Genomic DNA, 16,414 nt, shown 5'->3' with positions numbered 1-16,414 from the left:
AGAGAGAGAGGGGCATTCCTGCGCCGCATGCATTGGGCTGCAGGAGGCCCCATAAGCCCTGCAGGCCCTTGCAGGCCGTGCAGTGCAGGCCGTGCCCTGCGGGCGGCGGCGGCAGGAGGCCTGCGGGCACACGTGTCCCTGCAGCCAGGCCGCAGGCGGGCCGGGCCGTTCGAGTTATGCTCGCAATGTGGTCAGAGCAAGCGGTCAGAAAAACCTTGACGGGGCCGGGGCGGGTCCGGGGGAGGGCCGCACGGCGCGGTGCGGTGCAGGCAATGGACGACACCTGCACGGGCGACGGCGCGGCGTGGACAGCGCCGCGACGCCAAAATAAAAAGCGACGCCGCCTTGCGCGCTCCGCTGTCCTTTAGCCTTTCCCAAGCCGTCCCTCAAGTCCACTATAGTGTACTCCGCTCGCATCACGGTCGCGCACACGTCGCGGCCGCAAACAGCTTGTCCTGTCCGCGGCGCCGCGGTCGCGGACACACCGGCCGCAGCAGCGGAGCCGGCGGCGGCGCCATCAGGCTAGCATATCGTCGTGATTTTCGACGATCACGCGGCCGCCGTAGGCCGGGCCTTGAAATAGCGCGGTTTGCATTCCCGCTGAGGCTGCGGTCGCGGGGGATCGGCTGCAATCCCGATATGAATGTCGCAGCACAGCGGCGCGGGGCGCGGCGGGGCGGGGCGGGGGCGCTGCCGCCGTCCATCCGAGTCGACGCTCGCGACGGCGACGGGGGGGCCAAAGCCATTGCATTGTCCCAGGCACGTCATTTCCTCTGTTTCCTCAGCGGGTCCCCGGCAGCGACACGACCTGGGCGCCCCGTGACCAGCGGGAGCCCCCTTAGGGCCCCCTTCGGGTCCCCCCCTTAGGGCTCCCGCGACAGGGCAGGGCCCCCCTTACCGAGTGCTTTTCATTTTTCATTAGCCGTGGCCGGCCAGGTCGTCCCGTCCCGTCCGCGGGCACGAGTCGGGCGCTGGTGCCCCCGCGGCCGTGCCCGCCCCGCGCCCCCCGCCACGCCCCGCCACTTCGCGACCCGGCCGTGGGATCGTACCGGACCGGGGCCCCGGCCGCCGAGCAGCGCGCCGGACTCGGTCACGACTTGATTTTATGAGTCGCGACAAATTTCAACGGGATCACACTCGGGGGCGCCTCGCTGCCGGGGGCTCCGGGGGCCATACGGCCGCTGGGGCTCCAGCCCGGCGGAGAGCAAATCGATCTAGTTTCTGCTTATCCTTGGCTCGGCGGCTCGCGGAATGCGAGGAGCCCGGTGAGAAATTGAGCAGAGATAACGAGAGTCCTGCTGCGGGGTCTGCTGCTCGGCCTGCCGGCCGGTCCCGTCGGGTTCAGGGGCCCCCCTCCGGGGCCGCGGGGCCCCCGCACCGCCCGGGGCTCACACGGCGCGCGGCGGCAGCCTCGCCAACCAGCCGGCAAACGGCAGCCAGGAAAAACGTTAGGGTCTCACGAGCGCAGCGACCGTGTGCTCGTGTTGTGTCCGGACCGGACCAGCCTGTCCGTCAGCAGGGGCGCCCCCGCTGCCCCCGTCTCCTCCTCCGCCGCCCCCCGCAGCACCCAGCCAGCGCCACCTCACGAGGAGGCACTGCATGGCGCCCCAAACGAAATACTGCTAATTAGACAGCCAGCCGATCGCTGCGGCCACATTTGCTCCGAATATGCAAATGGCGAGGGCCGTCGTGAGCCAGCACGACGACGAAGGCGCGGAGTGGAGAAGGCGGAGCAGAGGGGGAAGAGGGCGACGACGACGACGAGGTCCCGGGGCGCGGCGGCGCCCTGCCAGAGTGATGAATCCACCGCCCAGCAGTGCACCATCATGATGAAGTGTGACCGGCACAGCGTGGCACGGCGGCGCCGCGCGCTGACCCGCAGCTCGCCGTGGACAACGCCCGCCGCGCCACCCCACGCCACACCTCTTTCATAGGCGTCCCGTCCCGTCCCGGGCCGTCCCGGCTGTGCGGCGCGAGCGCGAGGCCCCCCGGGTCTTTTGACGTGTATTGATGATAGGCCCTGCCGGGTCCGCCGCGGCCCGGGCCGGCCGCTCGCCTGACGCAAGTGTTGCTCCGCGGAGCCACGCCGCGATCCTATACCCCCGGTCAAACCATTAAAAGCCTATTATCTGACACATATCGCACCGGCCGGCCCGAGTCGTTTTATACGACTGCCTGCCTGGAACACGACGGCGCGCACCGCACAGCGAGCAGGCCAGCTTCACGCTGTTCTCGTCCAGGAATGTGCAAATCGCCCCGTGTCCGGGGGCACGCGCGCGCGCCCTGCAGTAACGATGCAAGGGGGAAAGCCCGCGAAGTTACGGCAGCAGCGCGACCCGCGGGCCGCGGCCTCGGACACGACGACGCCGTCGACGACGACAACGCCGGGCCGAATCAGCGACCTGCACGGCGATGACCTTTGCCTGGGGCGACCGGGTCCAGCGCGATGTCCAGCGGGCGGCGGAGTGGTGGTGTGGCCGCGGCAGGCGGAGTGCGGCGGGGGGTCACCGGGGCCGGGGGGGTCGTCACCTCCGCCAGTGTATAGGCCGGGGCCGAGCTGGGCGGACGTTTACGATCAGTAGACATAAGGAGCGAAATAAAACGCGAACCCGAGGGGCGTACACAATACGGGACGGTCCTGCTCGCGCGCCCCGCGCGCCCCCCGCGCTCCCCCCGCGCAGGACAGCAGGGCAGAAGCCCCCCCGAGGACAACGCCCCGCGAGTAAAAAGCCTGTCAGGCCGTCCGCATTTTTGCCTGAACCCTTGAACCCGTGTTGTACACTAGTAACGACCGCACCAGAGACTTTTGACGCAGCTACCATACGGCACATAAATTACCCCCTGCAGGAATGCCTGGGCGGCTGGCTGTCCGGCTGCCTGCCTGCCTGGCCGTACCGCCGGGGCTCCCGTCCGCGCTGCTCTTCCTGACCACCTGACCGGACACGTCCCGAGGTGATTGCCTGTGATTGACCACGACCTGCGCCAACGCCCGCCCGCCCGCCCCGCCCGTATGTGTGCCGAGCACGAAGCGCACGAGGACATGCACGTGCACGCCGGCCCGAGGAGCACGTGCAAGTGCACGGCATGTGCTTGCAGCAGCAGCACAACAATAGCCCCTGGGGGGCGCGGGTACCTGCGGCCCCCGGTCTACTCCCCCACGGCACCGACCGGGCACGGCGCGGCAGATGCAGCGCGATCCAGTTCGTGCCTTATGCAAATGGGACTAGGCAGCATAGAGCTGCACTGCGCTCCGCCCGGGCTGGCTCACCCCGGGGAGACCTGGCCCCGGGCACCGGTGGGCACAAGAAGGCAGCTGGAGGGCCGTCATCTAGAGGGCCGCGGAATCAAGCGAGATGAGCTGGGCGCGGGCGGGCACATATCGCGGAAATCAGGCGGAGTAGGAGCTATTGTTGTTCTCAGAGGGCTTTCAGGGAGATTTCTTCTTGAAAAGGCAAGCAGAGCGAAGGCGCGCGGACGGTCGGTATCAAGTGATGGGTGTCTTTGTGCGGGGCGGGGTCACACAGCGCACGGACACGGAGCCACCCAGAGGAGGGGAATAAAAACTGCGCGCATTCGCGATGAAGAGCCGTCGAGAACGGCGGCGCGGAAAATACGACCCCTTCCCAGCTCACTCACCGGAATTGATGGTGTTGGACTCGGCGTCGGCCACGTCGATCCTGGCGAGTTTCGACCGGCGCGCCTCGTCCGGCGAGGAGTCCGCCGATCCGGACTCGCCGATGTTGATCCTCGTCATCGGCGGCCTCACGTCGTCGTCGTCGCCGAGCAGGCCGAGGTGGTTACTGATGGCGGGCAACGAGGACGGCCGCAAGATGGGGGAGGAGGACCGGCCCCGCCGCTTGATGGGCGTCGAGCACCGGGGGTCGTCCGAGTCCAGGAGGGACGACGGGGGCGTGCAGAGGATCCGGACCGCCGACGAGGACGACGACGGCACCAGGGACTGTAACATAGACACGGGTTAGTGACGGCTTCCAGGGGCACTCGGAGAGGCTCGGGGGGGAATCAGGCAGAGGATGCTCACCTTCTTGCTACTGATGGGGGCAGAGATGGACGGCCTCCTGGAGTTGACCACGCCAAGCGGCAGGGTGCCCTCCTTCTGGTCGTCGCTGTCGCTGCCGTCGTGGTGACGGGCAGCGTCGCTATCGCCGAAGGCCGCCAGGTAGTTCTCCTTGTTGCAGGAGGCCACCTTGTGCTGGATGAACTTCATGATGTCGCCCAGGGCAAAGGGCTTCTGGCAGACGCCACAGGTCAGGATGTCCGGCTGCGAGGGCGCCACGGCCGCCTCGGACGCGTCGGCTGCAAAACACAGAGAAGGAAGGGCGACGGTTAGTTATTGGCGGTGGAGGCGAGCAAAGCGGGGCGGCGAGGCTCATGCGAAACGGGCCACTCGTCAACAACGAGGCTGTCCGGCGGGTCGAGTCGGCAGGCACCGCGCGGCCGCGGCACTCGAGCCGACAGACAAAGGGGTTTGTTGTGACCGGCGGGCCGGGGAGGCGAGGCCCGCGAGTACGTGGTGGTGGTGCTCCCCCAACCCGCGCCGCGGGGACCGTCCGCGAGCCCGCAATAAGACCCGATCAAATGGCTGTTGGTGGGGCCGGACACGGCAGGGCGGGCGGCGCCCGGGCCCGCGGGCCGGCCGCCCCATGTTCGATTCACGACGACGTGCGTGAGTGAAGGCGTGGCCAGCGCGGCGGTCAGCGGCGCCCCTCCCATTGGTCAGCCCGGCCAAGGCCCAGCCCGGCGGCCGGACGCGCCGGTCACCCCGGGCGGCCACCCACCCACCACACACGGGGGTCGCTTCCCGCCCCTCCGCTTTGGCCCGCCCCTCGCCCTCGCACCCCTCTTCCGCCGCCGGGCTGGGGGCCTTTCTCCGTCCGTGTCTCTGGCTTCCTTTCTCTCGCTCCCGCCCGCAGCAGCCCCCCGACCACCACCGGCCACCCCGTGGTCGTTGTGTCTGTCTCGCTCTGGCCCTCGCTGGCTGTGCTGGTGGTGGTGGTGGCTTTTCGCTATCGACCGGTTCCGGCCTCGAATAAAAACCTTGCGACCGGGGCCCTCCCCTCCGGCTCACATGATGGTGGTGGTGGTGGCGCTCTGCTGGGCCCCCGCCACCCCGCCTCGCCCCTCAGCACCGCAGCGCGCACTTTGAATTAAACAAAACAGGGAATAGTAGGCCTTGTAGCGGCGCGCGCGGCTTCTTATAAGAGGAGCACAGCGCCGCGGAGGACGACAATACCGCAATAAAGTTGGCCAGCTCCAGAGCGAGAATGCCGCGGCGCGCCCGGCCGTCCCAACTATTATTTCAGGGGCAGCCGACGGCGGTCCAGTCCGGTGCGTAATGCGCAAGGGACGACGGTAAGTACTTCATTACACGGGGAATTTACTGCATTTTTCTGTTGATTTTGTTGCCCTTTGTTGGCGCTTTTGTGCCCCCCTCTTCACCCGCACCCCCTCTTGCTCCGACTGGACGACTGGAACCCCCCCTCGGAGCGCGAAATAAACTTAGCTTTGAGAACTCAATCGACCTGAAACGGATTTGGATATGGACGAAGGCGAAGGCCTGTTTACGGTGTGGTCAGCCTTTATCGTCTGACCACGACTATTGTGCAGCAGGGCCCCATACCTGCAGTGTTGCGCTCTCAGGTTCGGTCCAGGGCGGGGGAGGAGGAGGAGGAGAAGAGGCAGGCCAAGCAGGGTCCTGTGCATATACCTGCATCGCCCGTCGTCCAAAAGGGCATCGAATATCGCCTTGCGTAAATCTGCGCTAAGTCGACGGCCCGCTCAAAGGAGAGGAAAAAGCGGGCCGAAAAGAAGAAGAAATGTTTTTTCACCTGATGTCTGGCCGGTCCCAGGTCAGGTCGCATTACCTTGACCCGAATCACGCCGCCTGCCAAGCCATCACACTCTCATCGGCTGTCCGGAGCTTTCTCTGAATGCGAAGCGGGGGGCTTTATAGAAAGAATTAGAGCGGGATTATTTTACGGCTGAGGCAGGAGCGGGGATGTGATGCATGCCGTCGGGCTTCGTCTCATTTTTTTCCCCTCCCCTCTCTCCTCTCTCTCCCTCTCACACATGCGGGTGGCAGTGGCGGCAGCCGTTGTGCGACGCCTTGGAGGCGCAGAGCGGCAGCCTCAGCGGCATAAGAGAGGGACGAGAAAAACATGTCCCCGCGATGCACAACGTGACAGGCGACGCTCTCTAGCCGATCATAAATGTCCGCCGGCAAATCTAAGAGCGGGAGTCCATGATTAAACTCACTACGCCACAATTTCACCCTCTCCTCTTCCCGGCCCCCGCCGCTACTGCCCGGTCTACAGCCGCACTCAGGTCCCTGTCTTCAAAGAAACTTGCCAACTTTTCGCCTCTACACACCACCACCCCGCCCCCGCCCGCGCAGCGCGGCGGAGAGAGAGGGAGAGATAGAGAAGAAACGGCACCGCGGCGGCGGAACTCAACTCAACTCCTCCGAGGGTTGGTTTTAGTTGGCTGACCACCGCGGTGACCACGAGCGGCCGGGGCCCGGCCGTAAAGCGCGCGGGGCTTTTTAACGTTCTGCGAGCGGGACAGGAAGAGTTATGACGTTGGTATGAGAAATACGGCGGTCGTACAGAGTGGGCGGCATAAAGGAAGGACCGCACGCCGCACTCACGACCCCGATGACGACCACAAGGAGCAGCAGCAGCAGGGCCCCGGGACGTATATCAGCAGCAGCGCGGGGGTAGCTGTTGTGCGTACGGCACCGGCGGACGGCATTTGTAACTGCCCGGTGCGGGTGCGCAGCAGCAGCAGCAGCCTCTTCTTTCTCCACCTCATTGTTTTTTCTCCCTCTCTCTAGCCTTCGTCTTTACGGCCACAGCCAGCAGCCGGGCCGGGCGGTGAATGAGGGAGGAGGGGCACAAACGCCTCTCTCCCTCCTCCCAAAGGGCGGTAGCACCTCTCTCTCTCTCTCTCTCTCTCTCTCTCTCTCTCTCTTACACACACACGCACATACGGTGCGTTGGGCCGCTGGGACCGAGGGGGGAATCAATGGGGGCGGTCCGCCCCGCCGCCCCGCGCCGTCCGAGTTAGCGGTTGCCCAATAGCCGTGGGGCAGCTCCTCGGCCCACCGCCGGGGGTGGGGGCGGCGGCCACCCCACCGGCCTTGGGGGAGGAGGCGAGGCGAGGCGAGGCGAGGCGAGGCGAGGCGAGCAGGCTGGAGGAGATCAAGGAGGATGAGATCAGGAGCAGGGAACACGGGCGAGCAGCGGCTATGGGGTCTGCCCACCCGGGGCCTATCACGTCAATGCTTCATTAGCGCTCGCTGTCCAGCTGTTTCGGCCGGCCCAGGGGCCGCGCGCCACCGTGGACGCCTCCGTCGAGGCCGTGCGCGGGACTGACGGGAGAAAGCCCGCCGGGACGCGGACGCAGCGCTGCTCCGTGCGGATTGGTCCGCGCAGTGAATGAAGTGAATGGATGACGTACGGACGGGAAGGACCACGCACGACAAGTGGTCCAGTTTGTTTTCTCCCACAAGGAGCCCATCAATACCATACCACCACGCAGCCTCTGCGGTCGCTTGGTCCTCCGGGCATTGGGGCCGCGAGTGTCCCGTTTCACGGCGTGCCTCGCGCTTTCAGATTTCCTTTGACAGACACGTCGAGGTGACGGAGGGGGAGGGCGAGAGCGAGCCGTACGTACCCCGTTCAGTCCTCCGCGGACCTCACGCGCAAAAAAAGAAGGCTTGACCTCTGGTGGGTGCGCGCAGCAGCCGGTGCCCCGGCCAACACGGTAGCAGGCGCGGCGGCCCGGGTCGTCTAATTGACAGCCGAACACGCCGGGGCCGGGGATCGAATCCCCGCGGGGATGGTCCCGGGAATACAGGAGACGCTCCATCACCTCCCAGGGCGGGCCGGGCCGGGCCGGGCCGCGCGCATGGCCCGGGGGAGGTTGCGCCACGCCGCCGCGCCGAAATCCGATCCCGGTCACGTCACGGCGAGGCTGACGGCGCCGAGCAGCTCACGCGGCCGCCACCAAGCGCTCCGGGGCCTCCGGGGGCGGGGCGGGGCGCGAGCGCGCGGCCGAGGGTCAGAGCCGAAGGAGCTGCGAACGCAGCCTCGGGGGTTCGCGACTCCGGCCGCGGGCCCGCGCCAGGCACGCACGTTTCGTAATAAAAGTTAGAGGGTATGAAACCCGATACCGAGGACGATCCTTTAATCGTAATCAGCTGATGGAAAATAAAATTAAAGAGACAGCGAAAAAAAATAAAACAGACACACGACCCACGCGGGAGAAGAGGACCGCACGAGGAAGACGGCCACGACGAGCAACAGCAGGCAGAGGCGAAACGGACGACGCGCGCTCGACGCGACCCGGGCTGGGCTTGGAGGGCGCCGAACAGCCAACGGACAATGCGAGGACGCGAGTCATTTGCATACGGAAGTACGACGACGCACACGACCATCTATATCCCGATGACTCCCTTTTTTCCCTTCCCATGCTGCACCCATGCCTCCCTCCCCTCGCTAACGACCCGGCCCGCCCGCCCAGCCGGCCACACCCATGCGCCACTCAATGCGCGTGCAGTTGCAGCAGCAGCACCCCAAAAATCGCGCACCCGATGCCGCGACGCAGCGCGCGCGCGCACACACACACAGACGAATGCTATGCGCGGCGACCCGCCCTGACCCCGGCCCGCCGGGCTCGTTTTAGCGCGATTCAAGCCTTTTGTCCGGCGAGCCACGGAATCAATACACACGCGAGGCGCGGGGCTATTTTATCGGCGCGCGTGTCGCGCGGACGTCGTGCGGCGGCGCGGCAGCTGCACCGGTCAACAAGCGCGCGCGGCAAACAACACATATTCCAACGCAATTTCGCCTCGTTTCCGCCGCCGACCCGCCACATTGTGAAAGTGACCCCCCAGCCACCCCCGCCCCGCCCGCCCCGCGCGCCCAGCAGCGTCCGCGGCGGAGCACATCTTGTCGGTCATGTCCGCGGACGTCATCGCGAGGCCCCCACCGCGGCCGCGCGGCCCCGTCCCAGCCCGCCACGCCGCGCCACACCTGTGCAGCTGCTTGTTGACGGATCGCTCTGATGAAAAGTCCACACGGCATATTTCTCGCGCCTCCCAGTTCTTCTTCTTCCTCCTTCTCTCTCTCTCTCTCTCTCTCTCTCTCCTCGTCGCTCTCTTCCCCCTGCCTCCCCCTCCAGCAAACAGAACGCACACACACTCACACTCTCTCACACACATGGAACGGTGAACCCCGCGCCGATATGTGGCCGGCGGGGCCGGGGCCCGCGAGCCTCACGGGGGTCACAACGAGCCAGACAATGGCGGTCCGTCCGTCCGTCCGTCCGTCCGTCCGTCCGCCCGTCCGTGTGTGTGTGTGTGTCCGTCTGTCTGCCTGTCCATCAATCCTGCCCCGTCCCGGCCAGGTCCGTCATATGTACCGGCCGTTCGGTCGATCCGATCCGAACACTATGCCGGGGGTCGCGTCCGGATCAGCTCCAGGCATATATGCAGGTCCCACACCACACACGCACCACAAGGTGCGCGCGGGGCGCGCCGCGCGGACGCAGCCCGGCCGGACAGTGAACGCCTCTACTCGCGCCTCACCCCGGCCGCTAATAACGTAAGAGAGAAAGTGCGGGGCGGGGCGGGGCGGGGCAGGGCGGGCCACACTTCCATACGCCACGCCGAGCCACCCCGCACAAATAAAAAGGAAAAAAACTCGCGGGGCGCTGTTGCTGCTGCTGCTGTTGACGACGAAGACGACGACTTTGAACCTGCGACATTCCACCTGACCTGTTAGTTTAGCACATAAGGAGGACGAGGAGGAGGCCCGTCGAGACGGCGGACAGGCCAGCGGGACCCGACCACCGGACCGCCCGCGGTGCCAAGTTTCTGGACGGGACACAAGCACGGTCACTCGCCGATGATGATGACGATTCCCGGCCCAAAAGAAGGAGAGAAGACGACGATGCCGACGATGGTTGTGGAGGAGGAGGAGAAGACGCAGGAGAAGAAGAGCGACACACATGGGCTGAAAGCACCGGGCGGCCGGACGGCCCTCTGGGCCCTTGGGGGAGCTCACGTGATTGACAGCGGTATTGTGTTCACCGGGAAGTTCAGTAGGTCACGCCGCCGCCGACACGGTGCGCGCAGGACCCGGGTGGTGGCCGAGGAGAGGACCCGCTGGGCGTGGCGGGGCGCGGCGGGCCAAAGGGCGCGCGCACACACACACATGCGAGGGCAAAACTGTCCCCGCGGTGCGACAAAAAGGCGTTGCCTAGGAGGCGTCGTCGTCGTCGGGGGGCCAAGGTCAAGGCGCACGGCTAAAAGAAGCACCTCCGCGTCGACGACGAGCCGCGCGGCGGACATGACGCGCTTGTTTTTCAGGTTAGCACCGGCAGCCTTGAAGCCGAGCCCCACCGACAAGAAAGCCGGCAGGATCAGCAGCAGCAGCGGCGGCATTGGTGCGACAATGTGGAGGACGCACAGGAGACCACGCGGTTCGAGACGGACGCGAATCGATTCTTCTACATCGCCACAAACACTCGCGCCTTTCGCGCGACGTATTTGGACGGCGAGGAGGTGCGAACGGCCAGGCCGGGCCGGCCGGCCGACCACAGCGCGGGGGCAGGCGCGGGGCGGGGCCGCGGCCGCGGCGCCATTCGCTGCTCGCGGTCTGTTTGGACGCGGCGCGGCGCGCGGTCGCCACCTCTGCACTTGTGCCCCCTCGGCGCCAACAGTCGAGTCGAGTCAGACAGACGAAGAGAATGATGGCTGTCCGTCAGGCGCACGGCGGCAATCATCGCCCCGCGACAGGACTTATGGCAAAATAAAAACGGATGGTTTATTCGCATTCATTTCCGCGGGGGGCAAGAAAACAACAAGGACGAAAAAAATGAGACGTCATCTCGTTGCAACTATACCGAGCAGCACCAGCAGCAGCATACAATACGCGTGTTCGTAAAGAGGCGGCAAATTTCGAGCAAGTCCTGGTGGGCCGGCAGCAGGGTGCGACGCGCTTGCTGGGGCCAAAGAAGGGGGCTCGGCTGATTGGTCGATCGCCGCATGCCAGTCTGCTGCTTCTCACCTCTGTACACGTGCGTGTGTGTGTGTGAGTACACGGGTGTGAGAGATTAATGAACTGTTGTTGTTGTCGGGCTTTCTCGGCCTCCTCCTCGCGGCGTGCTCTAGGGGTGCGCCGGCGGTCTGACCCCTGGCCGCCGCGAGCCTTTACACACACGCCGCACACACCACCAAGCAGAGTAGAGGGCCCAACCGCGGCCGCCACGCCACGCCACGCCGCGCTGGTCTAAAGGTGACCAAAGCAAGCAGGCCAGCCAGAGCACAGCACGTCAAACATAAATCCGTCGGTCATCCCAATAAAATATATCGGCACGCCGAACAAAACAACCAAAGTGTGCGGCAAGGAGATGGAGAAGAGAGCGAGAAGGAGTTATGCGGCAGAAAGGGGGAAGAAAGACAGAGAGAGACGGAGGCGGTAATCAAACTCCTCCAGCGCCGCGCCACGCCCCGCCACTTCGGCCAATACCGGACTGGACCGCACACCGCAGCGCACTTTGGCCCCTCGACGCCGCGCCCCGCCCCGCCCCGCCACGCCCAGAGGAGAGAAAAGGATCGTTACATTAAAAGCGAGCAGCGGCGGCCCGGGTATACGGGGTCATCGCACGCAAAAGCCGGGCACACGTGACAACGCACATCGCACCGGCGAGAGAGAAAGAAAGAAAGGAGGAGCAACAAAAACCAAAAATTTTAAAAGGTATAAGAAATCCAATTTGCTTGTACTTCTCCCCCCGATCTTATTATTTCACTCCCGGCAGCCCCCGCGAGCGTCCCTTCCACCGCGACACATGGCGGCCGTGACGTCACGCGACCCACTTTGATAGCTCGGCGGGGTCGAACTGGATCCCACTGGCTGGAGGCAGCAGGCGCCATACCATTAGGCCCGGAGTAGACAGGACTTCCTCCCTGAGCGCTATACTATAATGTGCGCGACGGACGCCTTGTCGTCGTCACAGCCGCGGCGGCGGCCGCGGGACCACCGCGAGGCGGAGCCATACCGCGCGGCTTATTCGCCATTGGTCGGCCGCGCAGCCTCCCCCAGTGGACACTGTCCACCGCGCCGTGGTCCAGTTCCTGCCCCGCGGCGGCGGGAGCAGCGCGGCGCGGCGGCGCGGGGAGGGCCAGCATCGCGGCCGCCCCCATGCGCACGGGATTAGTTGAGTCGAAGGGGAGGAGGAGGGGGGAGGCGATTTACAGGACCGCCCGGCGCAGTCACCAGCAATAGGCGACCCCCGCCAATACGGACCGGTCCGCCGTACACACACATTCACTCACACACTCGCGCGGCCCCGCCCAGCCGGTGACAGCTCACACGTGTAGCCCACCGACATTACTGCGTACTACAACGGTAATGACAACTCGGAAGGGGTCGCCCAGGTCGGAATGAAATGGGGAAAAAAACGAACAGATCCGAAAAAAAAGGAAACGTACACATCGTTTCAATAGATGAATGGTATAAGCATGTATGTAGTGTGATCGCGCCCCCGCCCGCCTCCTACGACGCGCACCGCCCCCTCGTTTAAAAAACCCTCCACATTTTCGGGGGAAATGATAATAATAATAAAAGCGAGACATTGTCACCACACGTATTATTCCATCTCCTATTTCTCTTCATTTTTTTTTTTTACATTTCCCCCGTCACTAGACCGCGTGCGCGCAATATGTGGTCCGATCGGCTGCAAATCGCACGCACCGCGGCCGCAGATTGTGCGGAGCCGCGGGGTTTTCCATTTCACTGTCCATCGCGACATTTTTACAATCTGGGAGTTATCGTTATTGAAATAAAAACCCATACGAATGTGTGCCGCCGCCGCGCGGCCGCGGCAGGGGGAACGGCTGTTACAATGACGGTGGCGATCCTCCTCGCCACGAAGCTTGCTGTACGAGAGGCAAAGAAGGAGCAAAGACAAAGAGAGAGAGGTAGAGTAGAGAGAAGGGAGAGGGGCTTATTTCTCCTTCTCACGAAGTTCGTGATGGAAGGCAAAAGGGCCGGTGGGTCGGTCCGGTGGGCTCTACTGCTGCTGCTGCGCTGCTTCCGTGGCGACCATTACACCATTACCCACCCCGGCTACAATTAGCGAGTAATGCATATCAATACCCGGCCATCTATTGTTCGGCAGAGCCCCGCGGAGGATGAGGCCGAGGCTGAGGGGGAGGCGGAGGGGCAGCGGGGCCAGGCCGTCGCCGTTGGGCCGCGGAGGCGCGATAGCAGGGCCGCGGCGGAGGGCGCCCCGGAGAAATGAAGAATAAATATCATATCGGCGGCATGAGCGATGAGACAGCAGAGCGGACCAGAACAGCAGAGCGGTGGCGGTGACAGCGAGAGGGAAGAAGATGGGAATTATCGAGAGCGTGGCGTGGCGGGGCGTGGCGGGGCCGGCGAGAGCGCGGAAGTTGAGTATTGCAGATTTGCCGGTCCATTTTATCGGGGGAAAACAAAGACAATAACCACGAGCAAAGGGGGAGGGAGCAGAGCTAGCTGAAGAGAGAGGGGAGGGGAGGAGCAGGAGACCACGCGGGGGATGGGGGGAGGGTGACGGTGACGAAGGAGAAGGAGAAGAAGAAGGAAAGGAGGAAGTGGGGATCGCGCGTCGCGACGGCGACGTCCCCTCGAGTATGTAGTAGTGCAGTGTGTAGTGAACGCAATTCGCTGGCCAATTCGTCCCCCGATTTGGCTCCACTCTCCAGCGCGTCCACTACGCCGCGCCACGCCAGTCACGCATACACACAGCGGAGGCTGCAAGGGACAATCGATAAGCAATCGTCGTGCGAATCAGAACTCACCAGCAGCAGCAGCAGAGCTTTCTGGCCGGCGCTGCCCTCTCCCCCGTATACTACTCCCATACTACAAGCCACCTCTAATTAGAGAAAGATCCCGATCCTAATCAGCCGACCTGGTCCGGCTGGCCCCCGCCCCGCCCCGCCCCGCCCTGGCCCGTGGACCCCGGCGCTCTTCATACGGCCCACCACATGACTCAGTCACTACACCTCTCAAAGGCCACGGGGCCAGCCAGGCCCGGGCCGTGTGAGGCGTGAAACAGATGAAACCGTCGCTGCTGCTGCTGCCGGCTCGGCGGTGGCGGCCGATCAGTCTGCGATGGAAATGTAATTCCAAGGAGAGCGGTTGGTTTGCACAGCCAGTGTGCCGGTGCCGCCGCCGCGCCGTCCGACTGACAAGGAGGAGCCCCCTCTCTCCCTCGCGGCGGGCCCCGTCGAGGCCCCCCTGAGCGATGACGCCGAGCACACATCTACACATGTATGTATCGGCGCGCCCCCGGGGATATTGAGTGATTCCGAGAGAGAGAGGGAGGGAGGATGAGGCTGCCTTATAAGCCGATCGCTCTCCTCAATTTATCAGACTCGCGTACGCGCGCCACTGCCGCCCCCACCGCCACTAGATTTATATACTTTCCGCGCGCGACGGCGGCAGGACGGCGGCGGAGAGCTTCTTCTCCTCCCCAGATCTGGACAGAAACCACCGCAGGATAACTGTCTCTGGCGTGCCGATATCCGGCGGGCTCGGAAATGATTCCGGCTGCGGGCAGGACGGGAGGGGAGAGAGGGGGCGTGCGACAACGAGAGAGGAGAGATAGAGGAGAGGACGGCGGCGGCGGCCTCACGGAAGGGAAACAATTTCGTGTAGGTATTGGAAGTGGGAGGCTGGCGGGCCGGGGGCGTGAGGAGCGGGAGGCCAGGCAGGGCACGCCCAGCAGGGGCACGCCCGGCAACACCGCCACCGGCAGATTCGGCGAATTTTTTCCTATTTTCCCCCCCTGGCGGCCTCCTGGTCCCCGTCCACCGACGCCGGGCGGGCGCTGGTGATGATGGTGGAGGTGCTCCGGCCCTGGGGGCACGGGAGGCCGCACAACCCCCTCCTCCACCCCCCACGCCCCGCTAGCCGACGACCTCCCAACCATATCAATTCACCTCCACACACACACACACACACACTGGTACTACTACCTGCGGGCTGCTCGTGTACGTCCTGCCTGCCCCGGCCTACATGCGGGGCCGCGGCGGCTGAGGACAATTAGACAACCAATTCGGACTCGCATCCATTTTCGCAGCTTTCTCTGTGTCCCGCGGCCCGCGGCCGGTGCTGCTGATAGCTTTGTGGGGCCCCGCCGCGGCCGCTGCTGCTCGGCGCGCCTGCTCCTAGCGTCGTTTTTTATGTGGCCGCCACGGTAGCCGGGAGTCCCCCCGGCCCAGCGGCCCGGCTCGGGCTCGTCCAGGAAAGCTTAATCAACCTGTAGTACGATTCAATTATCACGAAAAATACGGCCTAGTAATGGACGCTGGCCGTAAGGGAATGCCGCAGCAGCAGCCGCAGCACGCGCAACCGCGGGAACACGTGTAGTTTAAAAGCGGAGCGAAACCATAAAGCAATCGCACCGATAAAACAATTGCGAAGACCAGCAGCGGGCCGCAGCGGCAGCAGCATCAGGCGATTACGCAGCTGCTTATAATCTGGACGAGGCGTTGGTCGCGGAGCAGGGCGGGGCGGACTGACGGCGGCGCTCCTCAACTCTTTTCGCACATCCTCGCCGCCCGTCCCTCTGGGCAGTGCGCCGTCGCCGCGCCGCCGCTGCTTGCCCGTTTCCGGTTATTGTCGCCGTTACGGACCTCCGCTGTGGGCGCGCGACGCCGTCGGTTTCCGGTCGCCAAGAGGTCCGGGCCATAGCAGCAGCTCGACAGCAGCAGGAGGCGGGCCGGGCGCCGCCCTATAGGACCAGCAGCAGTAGCAGCGGGCCCTTCAAACCACAACCACCCCTTCTTCATAGCCAGCACGTCACCGTCAACAAGGAGAGAGAGAGAAAGAGATTTCGTCACTGGCCGCAACGACGACGACGTCGCGGTCATTCAGAAGCGATAAAAGCGTCCTGCTGCTGGCGTCCACCTAAACACTCGGACACTGATGAGGGCGTGCCCACGACGACGCCCAAACCGCACACAACAACGGGCCGGAAATTTTGCAAGACGAGCCCCTATTGCTCTCCCTGGTCGCTCACCTCCCGCGTCCGTGCACCCCGTGCGTATGGGGCCGTGCGGGGCGCAGGTGTCCGGGGGAGTGTGTGACCGTGCGTGGGTCCAGGAGGAGAGATGCTGCTGCTGCCGCTGCCGGGGTATACAATAACAGGGGGGCACAATGCCTTGGGGGGGACATCACAAGACGGTGGGACGCTCGTCACAATGAGAGGCGGACTAGGTTCCCACAGCCCCACCCGCCCTCCTCGCCCGTCCCGACGACGTCCCGTCCGTCCAACGGCGACGCTGACCAAATCCGCATCCAAACAGCTTGTCGCGCCCGGGCCCGGGCCCACCGACCACCCC

The 16,414-nt window shown here is 64.7% G+C and overlaps 1 protein-coding gene across 6 annotated transcripts in view; it reads right to left on the bottom strand.

The window, feature by feature from the left end:
* LOC113217753 (B-cell lymphoma/leukemia 11B) overlaps nt 1-16,414 on the bottom strand; it is a 97,150-nt gene that overhangs the window by 24,953 nt on the left and 55,783 nt on the right. For 5 of the 6 annotated variants that reach the window (XM_052272443.1, XM_052272444.1, XM_026437797.2 and 2 more), the window contains 2 exons: nt 4,040-4,314; nt 3,637-3,958 (listed from right to left, as the gene is read on the bottom strand). In XM_052272443.1, coding sequence (XP_052128403.1) covers nt 3,637-3,958; nt 4,040-4,314 — 597 coding nt within the window. Of the gene's footprint in view, nt 1-3,636; nt 3,959-4,039; nt 4,315-4,856; nt 4,934-16,414 lie in introns of those variants that run through there. The other variant, XM_052272445.1, reaches the window with a different exon arrangement.

This window comes from Frankliniella occidentalis, unplaced genomic scaffold (genome assembly GCF_000697945.3).
Source record: "Frankliniella occidentalis isolate FOCC.00 unplaced genomic scaffold, Focc_3.1 Scaffold205, whole genome shotgun sequence".
NCBI lineage: Eukaryota > Metazoa > Arthropoda > Insecta > Thysanoptera > Thripidae > Frankliniella > Frankliniella occidentalis.
The sequence above is the reverse complement of the archived record's forward strand: the minus strand, read 5'-3'. Positions and strand labels throughout refer to the sequence as shown.